The sequence below is a fragment of the Octodon degus genome, unplaced genomic scaffold, assembly GCF_000260255.1.
Source record: "Octodon degus isolate 3935 unplaced genomic scaffold, OctDeg1.0 scaffold00005, whole genome shotgun sequence".
In the NCBI taxonomy this organism is placed as follows: Eukaryota; Metazoa; Chordata; class Mammalia; order Rodentia; family Octodontidae; genus Octodon; species Octodon degus.
This window is the reverse complement of record NW_004524581.1, coordinates 11159653-11183925: the sequence shown is the minus strand read 5'-3', so window position 1 is coordinate 11183925 and position 24273 is coordinate 11159653. Positions and strand designations below refer to the sequence as shown.

At 55.7% G+C, this 24273-nt stretch overlaps 2 protein-coding genes across 8 annotated transcripts in view; one reads left to right on the top strand and one right to left on the bottom strand.

Moving 5' to 3' along the window:
• The window catches only part of Cdh23 (cadherin related 23), a 373574-nt gene that overhangs the window by 37852 nt on the left and 311449 nt on the right, over nt 1-24273 (bottom strand). The gene's annotated exons all lie outside the window — the stretch shown is intronic.
• Vsir (V-set immunoregulatory receptor) lies at nt 363-21351 on the top strand. Its single transcript, XM_004623981.2, has 7 exons — nt 363-550; nt 9718-10149; nt 10701-10757; nt 15829-15936; nt 19249-19276; nt 20024-20220; nt 20356-21351. The coding sequence occupies exons 1-7, from the start codon at nt 469-471 to the stop codon at nt 20391-20393; spliced, it is 942 nt and encodes a 313-aa protein (XP_004624038.1). The 5' UTR covers nt 363-468; the 3' UTR covers nt 20394-21351.

Below are 24273 nucleotides of genomic sequence, written 5' to 3'. Positions count from 1 at the left end.
TCATTACCAGTATCAGATGTGATGGAATGACTGATGGATTCACACAAGCATTCACTCCACAATGGGAGCTGCGCCCCACACTGGGAGGAGAATGCAGTTCAGTTCCTGCCCCAGGTGGCTGCAGACAGACACAACTATGAGAATGATGCAACGGTAGACGTAGATCTGCTTCTTACGCGATAACAAACCTCTAGAAAGCGCTGGGGAGGGCAGAAAGCGCTTGACACAGGGCCTCGAAACTCACTTGCTGATCTGTGGGTCCTACCACTACCTCCTCTCCAGCGCGGCCTCTGGCGCACTGCCGCCCGCGGCCGCCTGGGGGCGCTGTGGAGCCCCAGCCTCCACCCCAAGGCGCGCCTCGCTTGCTCGGCACTCGCTCAGCAGGCTGCCCCGGACAGCCGTGTCCCGCCGGTCCCCTGCGACTCGCCCGTTCCGGGCGACCCGCCGCCCGCTCCGCCCGCCGACGACATGCGTGTCCCCGCGGTTCCGGAGGCCGGCGGCTGGCGCTGGGGACCCCTGCTCCTTGCTCTCTTCCTGACTGCGTCCCGAGGTAAGGTCCGTGGGCGCCAGGGCAGCGCAACACAGAGGCGGCAGGTTGGGGACTTCAACTTGCTGGGATCTCTGTCCACCGCACGGAGGCCACGGACCTCTGGGCAACGTGCACAAGTGTCTCAGATGGGTATGGAGCACTCTGAAAGCTCTGACAACTGACCTGGCCACAGGCAAGGCGTCCCCTGTGGGCTGCCGGCCCTACTTTCCCTTGCCGGGAGAGCTGAGGCACAGGAAGCCCCTGCAAGGCAGGGTAGGGGTAGGGTGGGTGCAGCTGGTACCAGTGTCAGTGCCCTGCCCCTCTAGCGTCAGGGCTCCAGTCTCAAAAGGGGCAGGGGGTGTGGTACTCTCGGCCTGTGCCCTGGTGACTCTGCTGGCTTAGCTTTGGTGGGTGTCACTCAGGGCGGGCACTGGTGTACCCCAGGTGGGGGCAGCTCTGCCCACAGGGTCCCGTCTGACAGCCGGATTAAGTGGTCAGGGGACTCCTGCTGTTTAAAGGGCTGCAGCTCAGAACGTTGCAGGGGTGGGGGGGGGGAGCAGGGAGGAGGTGGGGTCTCTTCCAGCCCAGCCTTGCACCTTCTGTCCTTGGATAACATGGCATCTCTGCAGCCTCAGTTTCCTCAGCGCAAACAGAAATTCCACATAGGAAGTGCCAAGGCTAAAGCCCCTACTGTCACGGCTCCAGATGGCATCCTGGTCAGGACACAGGGGCTTGGGGTAGGGGGCTTTGGCTCTTGCCTGTGCACAGCTGGAGGCTGCATCTCCCTTTGGGGCAGAGGGGTCTGGCAGGCAGCCTGGGATCCAGGCTTACGGGGAAGGCCCAGGGAAAGTTGAGTCATGCGGGGAGGCAGATGGAGCTGGAGGGCTTGGCAGAGGGACCCAATGGGCAGGTCAACAGAAGAGAAGGAAGCAGGACATGGGATAGGAGGGGGAGGAGGCGGCTGGGAGAACCTGGCACACACCCTAAAAGTAAGGGTGTCTGAGGCGGCTTGGTATCTCAGCTCTGGCACTCTGGCCTGGGCTTCTGATGAGGAGGGACCCCACACCCAGCAGACACAGCTGTCCAAGCCCCAGCCTGGATGCTCCCACAGATGACATCCTGAAGGAGAAAGAGTGTGGGAGGGGAGGGGAGTGGGCCTGTCTGGTCCTGAGGTTTCCAGAAGGAGCAGAGGGTGGCTGCAGGCAGGAAACCCCCACTTCAGGGCCACCTACCTGGTCACCCACCCAAGTGACTACACAAGGCCCTTCCTGTTTCCTTGTGCCTTCCCTGCCCATACGTGGCTGGGCAGCTGTCTGTTCAGCAGCCCCAATTTGGGAAACAGTCCTAGAGAAGCAGGGTATAGGACCTGCTTGCAGAGTCCCCAGGCCTAAGGGGAGCCCAGGAGCCCTGGCTAACCTCATCTCCACAGAGCAGCCTTCCCTCCCAGGGGCCATGGTGCCTAACCTACATGGGTGTCCAAGGACCACCTCCTGCCAGCCTGCTCAGGTAGGTAGCTAGGGCTGCTCTAAGTTGTGTCCACCAAAAGGAGTCATAGACACCCCCCTGGGCTGGGCACTAACTAACTGCAACCTGGGTACCCCATGCCCCATGCACCATCACTCAAGCCAAAGCCCTCATGGCTGGAAGGCAAGATGGAGTGGCCAGGGTACGCCAGTGCCGTGGCAATGGCAGTAGTGTTAGGTGCTCAGGAGCCTGGAGCCAGAAAGGCAATCCTTTCTGGGCCTGGCACAGGACAGGATGGCTGGCAGGGCACCTTGGGGACCAGGACCCAGCAGCTCCTAAAGGTGCCATAGCCTCTTCTACTCCAGGACCTGTCTACTGTTGTTACTCTATCTTTGTAGCTGACTCAGGAGTCCTAACTCAGGGACCAGCATATTCGAGCACTTGAGGGTACACTGGGGCTAGGGAGGGGGTGACCCATCTTCCCCTTCCTGCTGCAAGGCTGTGGACCTTGTTGCATAACCCAGACCTGCAAACTTCTGACCCAACAGTGGTCAGCTCTTAGGCAATCCCTGGCCCACTCCACACCAGGGATGGATAGAAGCAGAGAAGCAGCCTGGGGCCAGTCCATGGGCAAGAGGGGCATTTACCCAATGCCAGGGGGCCCCCAGGAGAGGACCTCACTGAGTGGCTTTGATTGCTCCTCTTTGCCCCAAGCTGCCTAGGACCCTGCTGGGGCCTGACTTTCCTGCAAGAGGGTAGCCCAGGCAGGGGTGCACTTGGGGGAACTCAAATGGGCCACCCTGTATAGACCTTAGATATGGCAGGAGGAAGTAAAAGGGGTATCTTTAGAGCCCTAAAAACTTGGAGTCCCACATTGTAGGTTAGCCATTGTGCCAGGCCCAGCCTAGACTCATCAGACAAGGGTAAGTCAGGAGTCAGTACCCTGGCTTCCAATGCCAAGGATCCCCTGGCATTTCAGGCACAGCCATGGCCTCCCGATGAGACACTTGGGTGGGAACAGAGAAGAAAGGGGGCTGGAGCAGCGTCTTGCCTGCCAGGGTTTCTGTACAGCCCCTGCTTCGGGCTTTAGGAGTCAGTTGCACATGAGTTCAAATCCCAGACCGGCCATTCATGCTCTGTGCCCTTGGCAAGTCCCTCAGCACCTGGGGCAAGGCCCCACACTGTACAGCCCTCCCTCTGAGGCAGCACTCAGCTGGGGGCCCTGACCTGGTGAATGTGGAATAACAGGTTATATCTCAGCTTCTGGCAACCAAATGCCACGGTTTTCTGTATGAGCATCTTGTTGCCTACAGGGCCCATGGAGTGCCCAAGGCTTGGGGAAGGCATGGGCACAGGCCACGTCCTGTCCCTGACAGGCACCTCGAGGCATGGAGCATCTCAGGGTATAGGGAGGTGCCTCCTGTTGTTCATCTTCTCAAACACTTGGGGACATTTTTACTTTAAGGCCAGCCCGGTTCAGTGTTTGTGCATCTCTGCAGAGTCTTTCTTGCCCCTGATGCCCACAGTTCCCCAAGAGCAAGGCAGCGACCTCCATCCTGGCCCCCAGTGGTTCCGAAATGGAGCTGTTCTGTGGACTGCACAGGCCAACCACCTTTCGTCCCAGAAGAACAGGGGTCAGGTCTCAGCTCCGCTGCTCCTCCCAGGGGCACCCTAAACACACAGCTCCTCTCTGTCAAGTGCAGCAGGCAGGCTAGACAACAGGGTCCCAGCAGCAACAGCTCTTCTCAAGGGTAATTCCACAGCGGTGTTTCCCAAGTTCTTGCGTTCATTACCTTTTTGATTTCTGCCTCATCTACCTATCATGGTATCTACTTTTTTTTTTTTTAACTCTACTCATTGTTTTGTTTGAGTAAGTAGATTTCAAAAGGAAACTTTATGTTCACTGTCATAAGTGGAAAGCCAGTATCACCTACCATAAATAGATCAAAGTCATTAAAGTACATAATAGGAAAACCAAATAAGGGTATTAAATTCTAGTTGGAAACTTTAGCCTGGGGAAGGTGCTGAGACTGAAGCCTGCTTCTGTCTTTTGGGAAATAATACAGTACTAATAATGATAAAAAAAAAAAAAAGTAAAGAAGATTAGCGAGCGATCAAGAAATGTTTGGAGGCATAGTGGCATCAAACTGGGACTTTCTCTTTGATGTAATCAGGACCGAGAAAGAACTGAAAGGGGATTAACCTTCTTTCTATATGATTCAATGTTATTTAATGTAAAACCAAAAGTAAAACTACCTAAGTTTTAGGGGCTGCCTAACGAACTGGGCCCTCATTGGCCAATCTATCTGTCAATCTGAAGGAAGGAGGCCGGGCCTTCCGTCAGGCTCCGTTATCTCTAGTCCCTAGAGAACAGTCAGATGGCCTCAGGCCTCTAGAAGCCTGGGTTCAAATCCTGACCTGGCACTTACTGTGATGCTCAGGACAAGCTCCTTAAGCTTCCGCTTCTGTAAGATGGAGAAGGTACAGCGCCTACCTCTCATGGTGGAGTGGGGGGCGATGAAATCTCCCCGCACTAAAACGCTCAGAAGGATATGCTGCACAAAGCAGTTACCCCTGTCACCACCTCTGAGCCTGCTGAGCTGGGGACAGGAGCCTTGAATGGGTCCGGGGGGGGGGGGCTGGCTGGAGCTGGCCGTGCTGCGGCGCCCAGTCCTCCTCGGGGAGGTCAGTGTGACAAGCCTCCCGGTCAGGGGCCCTGGCCCAGTGCCCACCCAGGCCCTCCCAGGAGCCTCGTCCGCCTCACAGATACTTTCCCAAGGTGCTGGCTGGAAGTGCTGCTTCCTCCCATAGAGCGCACTTCCCCTTCCCGGCCTCCTCGGTCCCTGTGAATGGTCCCTTCCTGCTGGGGCAGGTATCAATAAACACATCTGAGATGCCCTTTGTCCTCGCTGGGCCCCCGGGCAGACTTGCTGGCTTCAGCCCTCTGCCTGAGTGCCGGGGCACTTCCTTTAGAGTGGCAGTCTCCATCCTGAGGGTCCCTGCCTCTATTTTCCCCGTCCTCTGCATCTTGGCAGGTGCTGGCAGCAGGTCCCAGCCTGTTATCCCCCCACTCCCCACCTGTGAGGTCAGGCAGGTGGGGCCAGGCCTTTTCATCTACAGCTGGGGCCACAGTTTACTGGAAGAGACAGGCAGGCTGGGTGGGGCTCCCAGGCCTGGCTAATGAAGCTGGGTTGCCTTGGCGACTGGGGCAAAGCTTACACAGGTCAGGGAACATAAGCGGGCCTGTCCACACCCCACACACTACTCTCACACACGCATCCCGTGCACGCCCATGGCGGCCTGCTGGGTGCAAAGAGGCAGAGGTCACGAAAACTGACGTCCAAAGAAGTGAGAGCCAAGTATGAACTCCTCTTCCCCTGCTCTGGGGACAGAAATGTCACCTCGCCTGTCGGGGGGCACCAGTGCTCCAGAGCTGCTAAATTCCGAGCAGTTGCCTACCTCTGCCCTCCCCTCTCTGCCTTCAGCCTGGCTCACGTTAGAACCTTGCTAAATATTTGTGGAATGAAAGCATGATGTTTTCTGTTTGGGTCTGAGGCAGGGTCAACCCGGAGTCAATTCCTTTTCTCTGAACAGTCGAGAGATGAGTGTCACTGCCCACGGGCGGGGGAGGGGGCACTTCCTGTTCCAAGGTGTGGATCTCAGCTCAGCCACAGAGTGCTGTGTGGCCTTGAGAAAGTCACTTGACTTTTCTAAATCCCTTTCTTCATCTCCAAAGCGGGGTTGAAAGCCTGGTGTGTCCACCTGCGATCCCAGCATCCGGGAGGACCACTGTGAGTCTGAGTCTAGCCTGGGCTGCTTAGTGAGTTCAGTGCCAGCCTAAATTACAGCGTGAGACCCTGTCTCAAAAACAAAACAAAACCCCAAACAATAACAACACAGATGATAATATCTATATTATGGGAGAGGGTTAGGAGAGTTAAAGAAATAAATGGTCATAAAACAGCTCCTTTTTTTTTTTTGTCTGCAGCATTCCAGAGCTAGCAGGGCTTCAAAACATGGAATCTTCAAAACAGAGTCCCCTGGCTTTGGTATTGGGGCTTGAACCCAGGGCCTGCACACTGAGCTACATCTCCGGCCCTTTTTCTATTTTATTTTGAGACAGAGTCTCCCTAATTGGGCTTGAATTTGTGGTCTTCCTGCCTCAGCCTCCCAGAAGGCTGGGATTACAGGGGCTTATGCATCTTGAGAGGCCGCTGGGGTGTCTCTCAAATTCAGATGAAGAGAGAAAAGATCAGAGAAGGAATGGGCTCACCCAAGGCCACAGAGCAAGGCCTCTGAGCTAAGTGGGCCCTGGGGCCCAGGGAATTCGGAGTTTTGTGTTTCCTGGCATTTGTTGTGCAGGGTGCCCCATAGCCTTGCCCACTGGCAGGTAGGGGCTGGGCTGGAAGCAGGGCTAGGCGCCAAGAGCAGCCCAGAGGCTGAAAGCCATGGCCGGGTCATCTTCCTGGCTCCCGCACTCCTGGCCACCCTGGAGCCAGAGCTCTTCCTCCCCACCCACTCTCCCTGGCCCCCAACAATGACCAGGTGTCCAAAGGGCTTTGCTCCTGACAATAAGGGACATCCTCTGGTCAAATAATTGTAATTCCAGCAGGGCAACGCTTCCCTGCTAACGTGGGCGGTGCAGGCCTGGGGCCTGGCCATCCTGTGCTGTTTTCTCCAAGGACCAGCCACACCGGCCTTGTCATAGCTAGAGCCTAGACAGAAGTGCACAAGAGCGGAGATGTTTGGGGGCCTCTGCCCTCCCCTCCCCAGGAAAAGACCGAGAGGACCCTGGGCCCACTGGTCTCTGGTCCCTCTTGCTGGAGACTGAACTGATGCCCCTGCCCACCCTCAGAACGCACCCCAGGGCAGCTTCTCCTTTTCTAAAAGGGGAAGAGGTCCTTCGGGCCCTATGGGGTGGTGGGCAGCGTATGTTTCTGTGTGGGGTGTCGGTGATTGAGCAATGTCTCCTTCCTGTTGTCCCCAAGTCTTGTTTCTGTGTCCCCCGGTGCACTTTCAAGGAAGGTGCCTCCAGGGCCAGGGGTCCCTTCTTCACTGCTGTGGTGCAGGCTTGGGGTCATGGGCACCAGTGCTTGGGCCCACAGGGCTGTCATGTCTTGTCGGCCTGGACCCAGTCACCCACCATCCATGTCTCTGTCTCCTTGGCGACTCTGCCCTCATTGGTTTGCCTCTGTGCTCTGATTTTTTTTAGTGTTCTAAAACAGGGTCTCACTATGCAGCCCAGGCTGGCCTTGAACTTGCAGTGATCCTCCTGCCCCAGCCTCTCCAGGGCTAGTATTACAAGCTCTGAGCTGCCCTCTTGAGAGCCCCCAGATGTGAGGCACATGAGCACGTGCTCTGGAGCTGTGCTTGGCAGAGGGTGCTTGGTGGAGGGGTGCTGGTGGGAGCCCCCGTGAGGGGCCAGGAGATGCGCCAGGCTTCCCTGTGTGGGCTATGGTTCTCTAGGGAGCACTGTGGAGCCCTTTCCCTTGAAGGCCCCACTGCCAGTGCTGGCACCATGTCCAGGCCCATGACAGGGAGGGAAGTCCAGCTGGCCTGGGCATAGCCAGGTACTGCCAGGTGTCTGGGGGCACCTAGCCTGCTGTGGGTGGGGTGGAGTCATCAGGGGACAGCTGGTCGTCCTAGCTCTGCCAGGCTTCTGCAGGGACCCTGGGTGGTCAACTCTGCAATGAGCCTGAGGGTCATACTGGTGACCCTTTCAGTGATGGGCTTGGGCCTTGGTTTTCCTCATCAGTGAAATGGGACTGAACACAGTGCCTTGCCGGCGGACTCATCAGAAATGCACGAAGCCCTCATCTTCCTGCAGACCAGCCCAGGTCCTGCTTCTCTGCAGGCCCATTGGCCTCTGGGTGCTGGAGACCCTCTAGAGTTCCAGCCAGACTGCTTTCTGCTCCCAGCCTGTGTGGCTGCCTGGAAAGGCGCCTGGAAGCTCTGTGATCTGCTCACCTTGGCGATGTCTTTCCAAACCCCAGGCCCGCAGATCAGCTCCCTTTCCTGTGTGCGCGGAGTCGGGTGAGGGTGTGGCACGTTGAGCCCTGCCCCCGTGGACACTCGGGGGCCACGGCTTTGCTTTTCCGATATGCTCCAAGGTTAGAAGACAAGCAGCTATCAGTTGCTTCCAGCTTAGTGAGAAAGAGTTTGAAGCTCGCTTTTCCATTCCATTTTTCCCTACTCTTAGGAAAATTTTCTTGAATTTTTCAACGATCAGAGACTTCTGTAGCTCCCAGGTGTCGAACACCAACCACTAGCAGGAGACTTTCTGAACATTTCGAGTAAACCATTTCTGATCTTCACTCGATCTACCAGGTAGATGTTTCCATTTCTAGGTTTCGGTACAGATTCGGAGGCCCCGCATCTAAGTGACTCAGAGCTGCTGGATTCCAGAGCAGCCTGGTCCAAACACAGAAGCTCTTCTGGGCATCTCCCTCCTGACCTGCTTTCTGTCCTGCTGGCGGGCCCCAGCCAGCTGTTGAGCGGGCCGAGCTCCAGGGTGGGGCAGGAGCATCTGGAGAAGGTGGCGTTGTCTAGACTCCAGGGCCATGATGGCGAACCTTTCAGAGACGAATGCCCACAGGGCAGCCCCAAACCCACCTACTTATGGCAAGGGGCCAACTCTGTAACAAAATCTGTGCAAGCTGAAGTTTTAGTTTAGAAAGAACTCATATATTAGCATATTTTTTTCTTCTGTACCAGGAATTGAACTCAAGACCTTGTACTTTGCCAGGCAGGCGCTCGTGCCACTGAGCTCTATCTCCAACCAAACACCTTTCATTTTGAAAGAAAAACAACACGCCTGTTGTAGTTTGGCCACTGCTGGTCTAGGGCCTCTGTGATGCCCGTAGCTGGGGTAACGTAGAGCGCAGAGCTAACTGGCTTCCTGTGCTGGCTCTATTATGGCCCCTGATGGCAATGAAATAAAGCCCCAAGATGCATAGCTGTCTCCTGAGGGTCTACAGTGGGGGGGGGTATGCCTCACTCGGTCCCCACGACCCTGGGCTGTAGCTCATGTTCTTTCTGGGGAGGAAGCTGGACTCATGTCACCAGACTGAGGAGCAGGGACTCCACCCTGGTGTTCTCTTTTCTGAGGCTTTGAGGGCTTCAACATTGTTGAAGGCTGGAAGGATGGGTAAAGAGGACCAGGAGAAGCAGTTGTAGTAGCATATATCTGTAATGCCAGGACTTAGGCGGCCCAGGAAGGAAGACTGCTATGAATTTGGGGCTGGGCTACATAGACCCTGTCTCAGAACAAAACACACCACATGAAAAGGAAGACCTGGAGATGGCTTCATTTGCCTATTGAAAAACAAACAAAAATCTCCAAAATTAAGACATGGTTCCAAGGTTAGGAGAGAGCTGCATCTGGGGTCTTGTCCCTGTCCTTCAGGTGCCCTGGGTCCACTGAAGCCCAAGCTTTCTGGCTGCCTGGCCTGTAGACCCCTCCACTTGCTGAACTCTACCTGGCCATCAGATCCAAAGGTCCTTCTTCCTTCGAGCAGTGCCCAGACTGCCCCTGGAGCCTGGCCCTGGTTTGCCTTTGCCACAGAGCTATAGCCTCAAGCCCTCAGCTGCCAGGGCACCAGCCTTTCGAGGTTCATGCCCTGCCAGTGCTCAGGGCCTGCCACTGGGGAGTGGCCAAGGCCCAGGCCCCTACGCAGCACAGGGAGGGTGCCAGGTAGGTGACCGACTCTCCTTTCTCCAAGCAGGTCTGGTAGCAGCTTTCAAAGTGGCCACGCCATATTCCCGGTTCGTGTGTCCTGAGGGGCAGAACGTCACCCTCACCTGCAGGCTCTTGGGCCCTGTGTCCAAGGGGCACGATGTGACCTTCTATAAGACGTGGTACCGGAGCACGCGGAGCGAGATGCAGGTGTGCTCGGAGAGGCGGCCCATCCGCAACCTCACATTCCAGGACCTGCACCTGCACCACGGAAGCCACCAGGCTGCCAACACCAGCCAGGACCTGGCCCACAGACACGGGCTGGAGTCGAACTCCGATCACCACGGCAATTTCTCCATCACTTTGCGCAACCTGACCACGTGGGACAACGGGCTATACTGCTGCCTTGTGGTAGAGGTGCGACACCACCACTTCCCGGAGCAGAGGGTCCATGGGGCCATTGAGCTGCAGGTACAGAGAGGTGAGGCACCCCTACACCCCCAGCACATGCTGCATATACAGCTGTGTGACCGTGTGCGACGCTGGGCTGGACAGTGTGTGCCCACGTGGGTGCCGCTGGTGCTCCAGTGTGTATGTGAGGCGGAAGGGCTGTGACTTGTGATTTGCTGGTGAGATGGAGAGGAAGGGTGTGTGTAGCCCTGACTGTGACCACAGGACTCATTCACTGAGAGGGCCATAGCCTGGGCTGGGAGCACAAAAACTCTAGTGATGACACCACAGCTGCGGAGGGTGGAGGCCCAAGTCAGGATACTTATGGAAATGTGGGTGTCCTGCTGAGAACATGGGGCTGGCAGGATGCAGAGGTGTGGGTGCTGTGAGTCCCCACTTGTGCTGGGAGTGAGCTGGGCAGGGCAAGAACATGCCACGGGATGTGTGTGTGTGTGTGTGTGTGTGTGTGTGTGTGCATGCACAGGGTCCTGCTGGCTAGGCAGGCACCAGCATGGCCTGGGTAAGTGTCCTTGGCCTCCTGGGCCCAACATGTCCTAACAGCTATTCTCCTTGCTCCCTCAGGCAAAGATGTGCCGTCCAAATGCATCACGTACTCGTTCTCCCCGGAGGAGAGTGACAGTAAGGCCATCCTCTTGATCTCTGGGTGCCCTGTCCTCTGTCCGCATCTTCTACCCTGATCCTGCTCTGACCTCTGACCTCTGACCTCATCACCCGCATCTGGGATCCCCCCACCCTTGGTGCTGCCATGCCCTTTGCTTCTTCCGTGGCTACAGACCCAGAACCCCACTTGCCTTCCAGCTGCTCTGGACCCCAAAGGGACCGCTTCCGCACGCAGCAGGCATGACCAGCTCACAGAGCCTGGGGCACAGCTGGGACCTGGCTGGGGGCCTGCCTGGCTCTGCTCACCTCCCGTTCTTTCCAACTGTAGGGCAGAAGGGATATAGGCAGGAAGGATAGTGGCTGGTGTCACCTGGTATTTGACCAGAGAGGTGCTCTAAGGAAAAGGGGTTCTAAGTGTCTGAGGAGGGCTGGGTACTCAGGTCAGGTAAGAATGCCCAGCAGCCTCGGGACAACAAGCAAGGCCATGTCCTTGGATGCCCTACTCTTCTGAGTGGAGAGGCCTGGCTTCTATGTCCTTCTAGCCATCTGGTACCCATCAGGCATCTGTGCAGACCAGACACTGCTGAGGCCTCCAGAAGGACCTCCAGGAGGGCCTGAGCCAGAAGGAGGCAGCCCACTGGAGCCCCCGGTCAAGCCCTGACCCAAAGGCTGCGGTGACTTTTTACTCCAACTACCCATTTTTCAAACAATGAACAGAACGATTAGGAGCAGGTATCATGTGCCCTTCGGCCTGAGCTAGGCCTTCACAGAGCTTGGTCACCGTGGCGCAAGCCACTGTGCTGTCCTCACTTCCTTTTGCATGGCCACTTCCTTTCCACACCAGTGGACAGGGAAGCTTGCTGGTGGGCACGTGTGACAGTCACTTCCTCATGGCACCTTTGCTCTGAGCAAATGCCCAGTCCTACTTCTTCCCGAAACCTCGCAAAGCTGCAAGGCACTCTCAGATTATCCCCTCCACCATGGCCCCCGTGTCACAGGCAGGGAAACCCAGGTTCTAGCAGCTGGAAGGAGTTTTCTGGGTCTCTCAGCCCAGAACCACGGATGTCAGAGAGCCGGACTCATGGGGTGTGCATGTACCTGCCCAAGGGCTAGCTGCCTCCTCCAGGGTCAACCCAATTTTGAAAATGAGCAATGAAATTTTGTTCCTGGGGACAGAAACATGAGATGCCAATGGGGATGGTGCCAGACAGACCAGGTACAAAACAGAGAGGATGCAGGGTCTAGGGAAGGGACCCGGGGAGGAGCACTGAGAGGTCTGGAGCCCACACAGGAAGCAGAAACCTTGAGCTCAGCCAAGGATGCTCAGGGTTTTCACCAGTCAAGAGCTGTGAAGTCTCCCTTGGCCCCTCCTTCTCTGAGCTGCTGTCCAGTGCACTGGCTTCTTGCTAGCTTCTGTCCATAGCAGAGGGTAAAGGCATGGCTCCGGTGACTTCAGGTGTCCCTTTCCAAGCTCCTGGTTCTGGCAGCATAGGTGCTTAGTGGATGAGAAGCAACCAGGCTGCGCTTTGGGAGGGCTCTGGGGCTTTGGGCCGCACTGTCACCCTCTGGGTAGCATTTCCCCACCGGGCATTGGAGCAGCTGCTGGGAGCTACTGGGAAGGCAGCAGTGAGTGTTATCCAAGGGGCTGTAGTGTGCCCAGGGCCAGAGGAGCTCTGTGAGCGCTTTAGGCCGGTCTGGCGGCTGTGCATCAGGGTGGGCCCAAGGTTGCTGGTGCCACTCAGCCGTCAAGGAGAGCCAGAAACCAGATTTTATAGGAACTTACAATTTTAACATGTTGCCAACTAAAGAAGAAGATTAAGGCCTTTGAGGGCCATGGCTGCAAACTGAGTGGGTTCCAGTGAAAACTGGTGCCAGGAAGTGGCTTAGACTGAGACCCTGACTCTGGCCAGGCTGCCAGTTGCCAAGCCGCTCTGTGCCTTACTTCCTCATCTGTTAGGGGAGCTGATGACAGGAATGATGTTACCCTGTAGTGTGCTTTTGAGGCTTGCAGGAGGCAACCATTAATGAGTCTGTGGTAGGTGTCTGCAGGTGCGGGCTGTTGTTGCCTCTTGAAGTGCAAGTCTAAGCCTGATTCCCAAGTGCACTCACCCACCACTGCGCCACGGCAGGATGGCAGGTAGATGGTAGCAGTCAGTGGAGATGGCCCTGTTTCCTAACCATTCTAGAGCATCTGCCTGGGGACCCACATGACCCCAGATCAGGATGCTGGGTGCACTGCCACTTTGGAAAGCTCCTAGTCTCTGTTCACTCTAAGACCAGGCCCTACAGCAGCCCAGCACCTGATCCATCGGTGGTGCTGCCAGCCAGGCAGTTTGTTGACTTTTGCTTCTCTAACTTCAGCCTGTGTCTCTCAGTGTTATTTCTGGGACATCAAAGAGTAGCTGGGCCAGCACTGAAGTCAAATCCCATAGTAGGGAGAAGTAGCAGGGAGATGCAAGCCAGGGAAGTCTGTTTCCAGGCAGCCCCTGCTGTTCATGGCTTTCCCCCTGTTGTCCCTTTCCACTGACCTAGCAGGGAGCTCCTTCCTCTGTATATACCCTCGGGGAAACTGGCGCCCTGGACAAAGCCCCGCTGAGCAGGCTGGGCACACTTCCCAAGGTGGTATTGCCACTGCCTCTGCGGGCACCCAATCACCTTCCCAGGATAAGCTCAAACATACTCTTCTCTCTAGAGGGTGTCAGCCCAGGCCCTGGTCATGCCGGGGGAGTGCTGTGCCCAGGCTGGGCTCTGCACAGATACCCAGTCTCAGAAGACAGCTGAATCCACAGACCAGTCTTCAAAGCCCCGTCCCTTGCCCCAGTCTCAACACTCAGCCATTGTTACAAGAAAACCCCACGCTCTCAGAATGAAACCCAGTCCTGATCTCCCGGGGGATGCTGCAGGGAGGGGACACACATGGGCACACGAGTCATGCAGGAAGAGCTGGCCAATCCTCACAGTCAGGTAGAATCAGCGAGCACCCGGAGAACCGCACCGAATATTGCTTAATGACAGTCGGAAGAGACCTGCTTTGATGGCAAAAAAAAAAAAGCACTCTGCAACTAGCTCCTCAGACCCTGCCCTCAGAGAGGTCTTTGATGAGGTTTAGCAGCAGAGAAGCAGTACCTAGTTGCAGAATGTTTTTACTTTCAGTATTCCATCTTCAAATGCAGCCTTGGTAAGACCTGCAGGGGACCTGCTTTAATGTGGAGCAGAGCTCGCTTTGTAATCAGCGCAGCAACTGTTCCTGTGCCGACGGGACTTCTGAAAAGCTTGATAACTGTTTGTTCTCTTCTGCCATGTGAACAACCCCCCCTGCCAGTTGTTTACACCGCCGTATTGTTTTGCCATATGATGAGATAAAAATGGCCTTTATTCCCAAATACAGTGCAAAAGCCACATTTAGACCACAGCCTGTCCTATCCCAAAAGCTCTCTGGGGCAAAGACAACACGGTGACAAGGTATCTCAGCCATCTTTTGGCCCAGGAAAAGGCTCAAATTGGGAAGGAAAAGTGTCTATGCTGGCTGTGGTTGTAAGGGCTCTTCTGTTCCCTGCTAAACTCGTAGAGTCAGCAGATGGACTGAAACACATCCCCCTACTCCCCTGCTGCCGGTACCCAGAAGTGGTACAACCTTTTCTGGGGGCAATTTAGCAATAGCCTAAGAAAAAACCCACACGTTCTCTGGCCCAGCACCTCGAGTGCCCAGAAGCACATGCCTGAGCGGGTGGGGATGCGATGTGAGGATGCGATGTGAGGTGCGTACTGCTGCCTCATTGGTTCTGGGGCAGGCGCTCCCGGGAGGGGCCCGAGCTGTGTGTGGGAAAGCCCTGTGCAGATGAGGCGGCCCTCACCTCACCCGCACACAGGGGTGTCCACGTTCCCTGCTGGCCCATCCAGTGGGAACCACAATTGCCAGACGGCCCACATCTGCCAGAAACGCAGGGAGGGTATGGGTCTAGATGGACACATGCGGGGCTGGGGACATTCGTGATCTGGAGGGCCCGAGGGGAGGGTAAGGAGGAGACTTGGCTTTTTTTTTTTAACTTGTCCTTTTTTTATAATTTAAAATTTAAAAATACTACCAGGCCCAGTGGTGCATAATTGTAATCTCAGCACTTACCAGGCTGGAGGATGAGGATCAAGACCTGCCTGGGTGACATAGTGAGTTCAAGGCCCACCTGGGTGATAATAGTGAATTCAAGGACATTCTGGGCTACATAGATTCTATCTCAAAACAACAACAACAACAAAAATTAAAAGTATTAGACAAAGATGGCCCTTTCTCTAGTTTGTTGTTCTATGTGTTTTTCCTCCATGCCTAGAGGTTTCCAGGGGCCCAGAACTACAGAGTCTCTCCAGGGGTTGGCTGGGACTATTTATTTTTTATTGAGGTAAGATATATGACTATACCACATGAGTGTCCATGGAACTATCTTTAAGTGTGCCATTCAGTGGCATGCACTGAATCACATTCTCATGCTGTACAACAATCACCACTATTTCTTTTCTTTCTTTTTTTTAAAAATGTATTTGTTATAGAGTCTCACTACATAGCTTGGACTTGTAGTGATCCTCCTGTTTTCAGCCTCCCCAGCACTGGGATTACAGGCCCGCACCACCATGCCCTGGCTCCAGGCTCAGTGTACCTGACAGCAGGGCCGGCACTGCATGTGGTGCAGGGGATTGAACTTCAGTCCCTGTGCTTGCCTAAGCAGGCATTTAGTCTGCTAAGCAATCTCGCTGGCCCACTGCTGTCTATCTAAGACAGTTTTAACTTTGAGCTCTGTGGACTAGGGTCTGTAAAGGGCCTGCTTCCTTTCTCAAGGATAACCTGCAGCCGTGAGTTGTCTAGCTGTCCTTGGGTGTGGGGTGAGGAGTCTGCGCTCTTCTCTGTGGGTGGGGCTGCCACATGTCTAAGTGACAGGTCTGGTTTCACCGTGCTCTGGGGCCCCTGGGTGAAGGTGGGCTCCCTGCTGTCCAGCTCTCCCTCTTGACCTCAGTTGTATGTCTCCCCGCTGCAGCTCTTCCACCATAGGAAGAGCAGTGGGAATGAGGCCTCACCTCAGCTACCTCTCTGTTCTTACAGACATCACAGCTGCGGCCCTGGCCACGAGTGCCTGCATTGTAGGAATCCTCTGCCTGCCGCTCATCCTGCTTCTGGTCTACAAGCAGAGGCAGGTGGCCTCGCACCGCCGTGAGTACCTGTGTAATGGGTGTGCGTGTATATGCACGCACGTGACATGTCCAGCCAGCCCCTGGGTCAGCAGAGGCTCCCAGCAGGCCCTGCACCTCTGCTCCTTGGTACATTCAAGGAGCGAGGGAAGGGGCCAGGCTTGAGTGCCTGGCAGTTGCTTTGGCTCCCAGGCAGTGCTGTCTTGGTGTTCCATCAAAAAAAAACATACTCGGGGCTGGTGAGATGGCTCAGTGGTCTAAAGCACCTACTTAGAACAAGCTTAGCAAAGCACAGGGACCGCGGTTCAATCCCCAGCACCACATGCCAGCCAGTCCCACCCCCTGGTGGGCTGAGCTGGACACACACACACACACACACACACACACACACACACACACATAAATAAATAAAATTAAAAAAAAACATACTCAATGAATGAATACATGATCACACGCTACAATAGAACAGCTCACACTGTTCATAAATATGCTGCCCCCCAACAGAAAGCCTTTGGGGACCTGCTCTCATGTGTGGGTGCATTTGTTTTGGAATTGGTAGCAAGTGCTGGTTCATAAATATGGTTTTTGACCAGGTATGGTGAGTGGCTCATGTTTCAAATGCCTTAGCAGGCTGAGACAGGAGGCGTGCTGTGTGTCTGAGGCCAGCCTGGGCTACATAATGAATTCAAGGCCAGCCTGAGCTATATAATGAGATGCTTTCCCCAAAAAAAGAAACAGTAAAAAAATGACTTTTGGCATACAGGAAGTAGGAGGGGGTCTTGCAGATTAAGATAGCAAGCTAATAACTGAATAGTATGTAACTGCCTCCCAGCCTCTCACCCTTGCTCTGTCTAGGAGTGCAATATCACTATACAAAAACAGTGCCTACTGATCACCAAGCCCTGGCAGATGGGGCTGCTGTGCCAGGCTCTATGCCAAACTGGTCACATGCATTTGCCCACTGTGAACTCAGAACAGCCCCCCAAACTTGGTTCCACCGTTATCCTCTTTTATAGATGCGTACACTGAGGCTCAGAGACATTTAATAACTTGCCTAAGACACCATATAGCAAATATGTGGTGAAGCCAGGCTTCACAATCCTGGCCACAAACACCTTTCACACCCTCCTTCTGGGTGACAGCACCTCCTGTGTTCATCTAACCTTGCCTGAGAGTCTCAGTCTGCCAAAGGTGTGAGCCTGAGGACCTGGGGGCCCCTTGCCTGGCCTCTGGTTCCTGCCTGGCTGCGGCAGGCACCAAGGAGGGACTGTTGTCACCCGGCCATCCTTGATATCCTTGGCCTCTATCTACTCCATGTCCTTGCTGAGGCCCAGCCTAGAGCCCCACGGTGGGTCCCTCGGGGCTTGTGGCCACCTGCCCCTTGCTCTCTGAGCAGCCCTGTTCCTCTCAAAGACCCCATGGCCCACCGACAGGAGCCCTGAAGTTGGTGGGGTTACCAGGTGAGAACAGAAGAGGAAGCCAGGAGCTGCTGTTCTCCTGAGGCCAGCAGGGCGAGAGGAGGGAGCCCCAGCTTGCAGTCAGGGGTGCTTTCTGTACCCTTTGCTGCAGGCCACAGCACTGCCTCATCATGTGGCCAGAACAGGGAACAGGAACTGGAGAACAAATGTGTTCTGGGTAGAGGGTGCCCTGGATGTGTGTGTGTGTGTGTGTGTGTGTGCGCGCGTGTGTGTGTGTGTGTGCGTGTGTATGTGTGCCTTCCCTGTGCTCCTTCCTGGAAGCCCTCTCCACCTCCACCAGTGGCTCCTGTTGGGAAGGGGGATGGGAAGGAGAGCCACTCCATGCACTGTGACACCTTCAGGCTAAGTGCAGCTCCTGGGAAGGTCCCAGTCTGTTCCAGAAAGACACAGGAGAACTGGACTGAGGGCGTGTGTGTGTGGGTGCAACGGTTGATTAGGGGTGTGCTGTACCCCGTGTTCCATGTGTCCCTGGAGCTCTCTTAAGTGATACTGTTTTGGAGCCACCAGCTACTTCTCTAGCTCTCGTCCCCTCACTGTGTGCAGTAACAGAGGGGAAACAATTATTTATCTTGTCCTAAAAATGTTTTTGGGATTAGTCCCCCCTCTCTCTAAAGAAAATTCTCAAGGATGAAAGATTGTTATCTGATCTCAGACTTAGGAACACAGATATGAACTACGAGAGACACCATCTGCAAAGTGGAGGTGGGACAGCTTGGGGCCATCTCTCCCTGTGTAGGTTCTGAAGAAGCAGCTGCCCTGGGGTTGCAGGAACAGCAAGGCCCCTGAGTCCCGCAGTGCAGGCAGAGGCCGCTGAGTGGGTGGCAGGACAGGGATATGTGTGGTGGGTTCCGGAAGGAAGGTGCTGTGGTCCTGGCCTGGAGGAGATGCTCAGGAAGGAGCCATAGTCAGGGCCAAGGGAAAAAACAGGGCTGGGGGCACAGAGGGGGACAGCTCGCTGGGCCTGGACTCCTTTCCAACCTCAGATTGTGACTCAGTTTCGCCAGCTCTAAAGTGGGACCCACATCCTTACCCAGGCTACAGTAGAGAGGAGGAGATGAACAAACACATGCTGCACACACACTTGAAGCTGACAGGACCAGCTCCCGTAAACAGGGGCCACAGCTCTGCAGATTTCAGGAACTCGAGCACAACTTCCCTGAGTTCGAGTTCATGCTTCAGCGTGCCCCTCCCCCACCTCAGTTCCCCATATGCCTTCAGCAGCAAAGCTCCTTAAAGTGAGAAGGGTCTGCAGGAGAAAGGTGCAGGGTACTGTCATAAAGAGGGAAGTTTGGGGTCCCTGCATTTGGCTGGTGGCCAGTTTAGGGGCTGGGGAACCCCTAGAGTCAGTCCAGGCTGTCCCAGCATGAATGAGGAGTAGAGAGTGGGACAGCTGGGAAGTGACAGGATGCTTGGTCCCCTAAGAGATGTCACATCTATTACGTAGCATGGAGGACAGGGCAGAGAGGACTCTCTAACTAGAAAATGACCTTGAAGACCCCACTGTAAATCACGGCTGAAGTCCAGAACGGGGCATGTGTCCAAAGAGGAAACCGCAGTTTGCAAATTCAGGAGCCAGGCCTCTGGTTGATCTTAAATCCTGATGGTCTACGTCATTGAGCCATGGGAGAAAGTGTGGGCTGCCCTGGGATTCCTGGTGGCAAATGTGGCGAGCACTTGAAAAAGAGAGGCTGAGATTCACTCATCCACATAGTGGGCCAGTGACCCGGGGGCCACCTGCAGTGGACTTTCCTGTAGGGTAGGGTCTGTGGGTGGCTTCCTGCTCCATGAGGGGCCTCTGCTGGTGGGGCTGGGATGCTGCCTTCCTTCCTGTGATCAGCTTCTCTGTCTGTTCCTAGGTGCGCAGGAGCTGGTACGGATGGACAGGTAAGGCCCACAGACACACTCGCTGGGGCCAGCAGGCAGCGAGGAGATATTTCTGTGAGCAGGGCCTCTGCTCAGCCACCTAGCTCTGCCCCTGGGCAACAAAAGGCAGATCCCGGAACACTCAAAGGGGACCTAGCAAACCCGCCTGGCAGGAGAGCAGATGCTAAGGGCAGCAGCAAGGGTGGCCCATCAGGCATGGGGAAGCTGGGGGAGTGTGGCTTCTGCACTCTGGACTAGCAGCTGGCTGCAGCCTGGCCACAGCCTGGCCTGGAGGATGAGCTCAGGAATAAGCCACACTCAGGAGCTCAGCTGCTGTCCTGGAACAGTGGCCGGGAGCTCCTCTGCATGTTTTAGAAGGATGATTTCCAAGACACAAAGGAAGCCTTGTCAGCAAGTCTGCCAGAATCTCAGAGCTGAGGGGTCCTTCTCAGGTTGTCCCTTCCTCAGTTGGGAAGAGAACCTGCCCACTTAGCTCAGAGAGTTCCTGGGACGCTCAGGCCCTGAACACCTGACACTGGTGTTTGGGGTGTGCCTTGGGCTATGTAGTGATGCTCAGAATGCAGGAAGAATGGCGGCCAGTCTGGTGGCTGCCCAGGTGCCCTGAGTGCCAGGAGGGGGCAGATCACAGCATATGCCTTTGTCCTGTGGCTTGGGGTGAGCGGGCAGGAAGAGAAGAAGGGAGGCTAGGAGGGCAAAAACCATACTCGATCCCTGCAGCACAGGTGACCTTCCATTTTGCTCCTCTAGTGCCATCACTCAGGGAATTGAAAACCCTGGCTTCGAGGTCTCTCCACTTCCCCAGGGGATGCCCGAGGCCAAGGCCAGGCCCCCTCTGACCTACATGGCCCAGCGACAGCCTTCTGAGTCTGGGCGGCACCTGTTGTCAGAGCCCAACACTCCTCTGTCTCCTCCGGGTCCTGGGGACATCTTCTTTCCATCCTTGGGTGAGTATTGCTGTGACCTTGACCCTCAAGGTCTGCAGGGCACCCTCTTTGGGAAGTCCTCACAGCCTCATGGTGAGGGTTGGGGTGAAGGGGTAAAGAGCCTGCTGTTCACGTTGCGTCTCCTCTCTTTGGCAGAGCCAGTCCCTGACTCTCCACATTCTGAGGTCATCTAAGCCAGCGGGGGACAGGGGGCAGTGCTGACTGCATGGGGCAGGTGCACTGGAGCCAGGGCCGGCCTTGTGCCTGGCTCCCTCGACCTTGGCTTTGGCTTGGCCTCTGCTCCTGCTCTGAGCCCAGATTCTGCTTCAGCCCCATTGCCTGGACCTTCTACCTTCTGGATGTTGCATGGGGAAGAAGAGAAGGTGCTGGATTGCTCAGCGCTGCCCCAAGGATGCTAGGGTGCTAAGTCCCCTGAGGACCTGAACTTCACCACACATGTACAGATGCCAAATGACCTCCATCCTAAGAAGTCCCCAGATTTCCAGCTCTCTATCAGCCTGTCTCCCAGGACAAGAGTCTCAGCAGCACAAGCAGGACAAAGTAGGCATTGGGCAGGCCCTCCCAGTGCCACACTTCCAGGCATGAGACGTGGGACCCAAGGCAGAGTGATTCCTGCCCACTGGGACTGGCCTGGCTGCCCTGTCCACCCTCCAAGACTGCTTCTCTGTTAGCCTCACTCTGTGCCCACGGTGGCTCTGGGGCTGGGCCTGCCAGTTCCCAGCCAAGGGGCTCCCTGCACTGCCTCCCTGTAGCAGTCTCTGAGGATCTGTCAATAGGTTATGCATCTTGAGCTCCTGCTGCCTGCATTCTGGCCCCCCAAGTTCAGTGACCAGAGGCCCTGAAGCAGGAAGTACATAGTGGGCAAAGTGGCCACTGTGAGCCAATCAGCATCTTGGGCAATTTGAGGCCAGGCCAGAGGTTGTGCCACCCACTGCAGATGGTCCAGAGGGAGGTGGGCAGGGCCTGCTGGGAAGGCAGAGAAGAGGTCCCTCCCTCTCCATCTCCGCTGCAGAGCTCAGTGTGGGAAAAGGGGTGACTGCATAATGTCTTGTGCATGAATACTAAAGGGAATGCTGTTAAAAACTACGTGGGCAACAGGTGCAAGCCAGGAAGTGACTTGAAAGCACCAGATCTATCCCTGTCCTCTAGTTCTAATGTGAAGAGGCCTAGGGACTCTGCCACCCCCAGCCTTTGGGCTTCTGCTCATCTGTCACATCATGCGGAGGAGCAGGACCAGGCAAGAGAAGCACTTCACCCTGCTTGGCTCCTGAGCTCTGGCTGGGGTCTCCCACAGCAGGGCATGACCTGGGTTGTTTTTATATCTCATAAAGGAGCCCTTTGTGGAACTGCCTTTGAAGGGCTTTAAGTATGGGGCAGAACTGGAGTAGAGAAGGAGGAGGCTGGACAGTTCCCCTCAGGGTCCCCAACCCTGGGCACCATGGAGAGCATAGTTCCAGTGTGGGCATTCAGGGCCAGCAGCCTCTGCTGACTCTGCAGAGACCAAAAACCAGGCCTGCAGACTGGGCCTCAGGGCCAGCATGCAGGTGAAGGCTGCTATGCCTGGGCTGGGGCAGCGGGGAGGGGAGGGGAGCAGCTTGGGGCTGCAGGCAACAGTGAGCCCCATAGGTGCCCAGCCACACTCCAGATCAGGCCCACAGGCATAGGCCATGGGGTGAGGGGCACCTGTTGTGCCTAAGGCTGGGGCCCTTAGTGACACCAAGCCCTGGCTCCTGCTTTGTGTCCAGAGCCCTGTCTTACACTCCACCTGCTGCCATGGATACATCATTCAGTGCCACAGAGAGAGGGAGCTGTTCCCCCAGCTTGTGGGGGCCCTCTGGGGAGGAGTGGTGATACCTATGGCAGGACTCTGCTATCCTAGGGTCCAAGGATGAGCCACAGACCACCACTGGTCCCCCTGCTCAGGAGTATATCCTGTCCTCTGGCGTGGGCCCAGCCTTCAGACGGAGACAGTTTCTATGAATTTGGCTGTCAGACCCAAGGCCCAGCTGCTGTTGTGTGCAGAAGGGAGGTGGCCCCTGGCGGAGCAGCCACCACACTTCCTGCCCTGTTTCCTCCTGCACTCTTCTGCTCTGACCCTTGCAAGTGAATGTATCTTGGGCTTCGTGGTTTCCTGTTTTCGGTGAAATTTACTCTGAGCTCCAGGCTCCATCTTCATCCATGATTGTGGGACCTGCTTGTTGCCACCCCATGGACACTACGCTTGCTGCTTCTGGGAATGGGCAGCGTGATAGATCAGCTCTCCATGTTACCCAGGATGGCAGGCCCTCAAGAGGCCACCCCTGGTGGCTGTGGGGTGGAGGACAAGGGACAGAATCTGGCATGAACATGCAACTTCCAAAGAGGGATGGGCAGCCTGGGGCCTGCAGGAAGTGTGCTATTTAAGAGGGAGGCTCCCAGGGTCCTGGCTTCCTGCCTGTACCGGAGCGGCTGGGAGGGACAGCTATGCCTTTAGGAGCTACTCATTGTTAGGAGAGCAGTCAGGAATGGGGCTTCTCACCCAGCTCTAGATGTTCATATCCAGTTAAGGCGTTCTTGGGAGAAGCTGAGGGGCAGGGGCTGGAGGTCCCCTTGGGAGGGTTTGTTGGCCCAGGAGGGGCTGCCTAATGCACCCTGGGGTCCCTGGTGGCTGCTGCTGGTCAGGTTGCCCCTGCTTAATGGCGATGGGCCCTAGGGTTGGTGTGCAAACCCCCTGGAACCCGCATCTCAAAAGACCAGCCATGGGGCTGTCCTGGCTCCTGCCTGGCCAGAGCTCCCTTGCACACAGCAGCTCAGGGCTTGGGGCAGAGGGCTGCTGCCCAGCCTCCCTTCAGGGTGGTGGTGGGGTATTCCTAAAGAGCTGTCACTATGCCTAGTCTGCCCTGTCCCCCTCCCCCAGCCCTGCCTGTTGGAGGAGGGCTTCCTGGGTGTCAGCTGGAGCCCTCCCAAGCTGACCTGGCTGTGCCTGGGGCTGGGCTAAGAATTGCTCAGGGAACCGCAATAGATGAAAGAGGAACTAGGTTGTCTGCCAGGATGCTGGGTGCAAGGCTTCCTTGATAAAAGGCCCAGCCCAGCAAGCAGCTGTCCAAGCCCACAGCGGGGACTGTCTAGACCACCCCTGCTTCGCATGGTCACTCTCCCCTCCAACCTCTCACAAATGCTGCGTCTGAGCTCTGGGAACGTCGGGCCTTCGAACTTGGGTTGCAGGGCTGATAAGTGATCCACAGCCACTGAGTGTTGGGCTGAGCCAGGATGTCAGGGTGCTGTTCCTGGACCACTCACATCATTCAGGGCTGCTTCTGACCAGAAGCTACCATCTTGGGTTCCTAGCTTCCTCTGTGCCTAGCAAGATCTTTTCTATGGCAATGATGCCCAAAGCCTGTATAGGCAAGGGGGACAGATGCTTTTTTGTTTCTCAATTCTCATTTATAGGTATGGTCCCCTCAAACATATGTTGAGAGGGATTCTGATGTACTAATATGGCTTAGTGAGAAAGTGCTGGGATCAGCTAGCAATGCCTGCCTTGGGCGTAGGGAAGGAAGTTAGAGTATGTCTGCCACATCTTTGAGTATGGCTTCCAAAACTCCTACCTGTGTTACTGGGTTGATTGCCCTCAATACCAGAGGGGCTTTATTTTTCCCATTTAATGCATCGGGAAACTAAAGTTCTGAAAGACCTGTTTTTTTTTAATACAAGTGAATGGTGTGGTTAATGCCTGGGTCTCCTGCTTCCGGGCCTTTGTTCCTTCCCTTCACTGAATAACATTAGAGGTCAGGGCCTGGCAAGGTGAAGACCTTGCAGCCCGAGAGATGAACCCGTGCCCCTAGGTCCTTGGTTCCACCTTCCTCCACACCACAATTCTCCTATTTGTGTCCTGCCTGACCTGGGCTTTCTCACGCATGCAGTCTCCTTCCGCATGGGTGGCCAGGAAGCCACGAGACTCCCAGTTGGCACAGTGCCCATGCACCCTGCTTGCTTGCATCAGGCTATAGGGAAGGGAGAGTCCTTCAGGGACCACTGAGCCCAGGACTCATGGAAGAACTCTGCATGTGCATT

Bases quoted from the DNA above. Each gene is read 5' to 3' on its own strand.
- Vsir (XM_004623981.2), top strand. From the start codon at position 469: ATGCGTGTCCCCGCGGTTCCGGAGGCCGGCGGCTGGCGCTGGGGACCC. The intron at 551-9,717 runs GTAAGGTCCGTG...TTCTCCAAGCAG, and splicing joins CTTCCTGACTGCGTCCCGAG to GTCTGGTAGCAGCTTTCAAA. The intron at 20,221-20,355 runs GTGAGTATTGCT...TCTCTTTGGCAG, and splicing joins CATCTTCTTTCCATCCTTGG to AGCCAGTCCCTGACTCTCCA.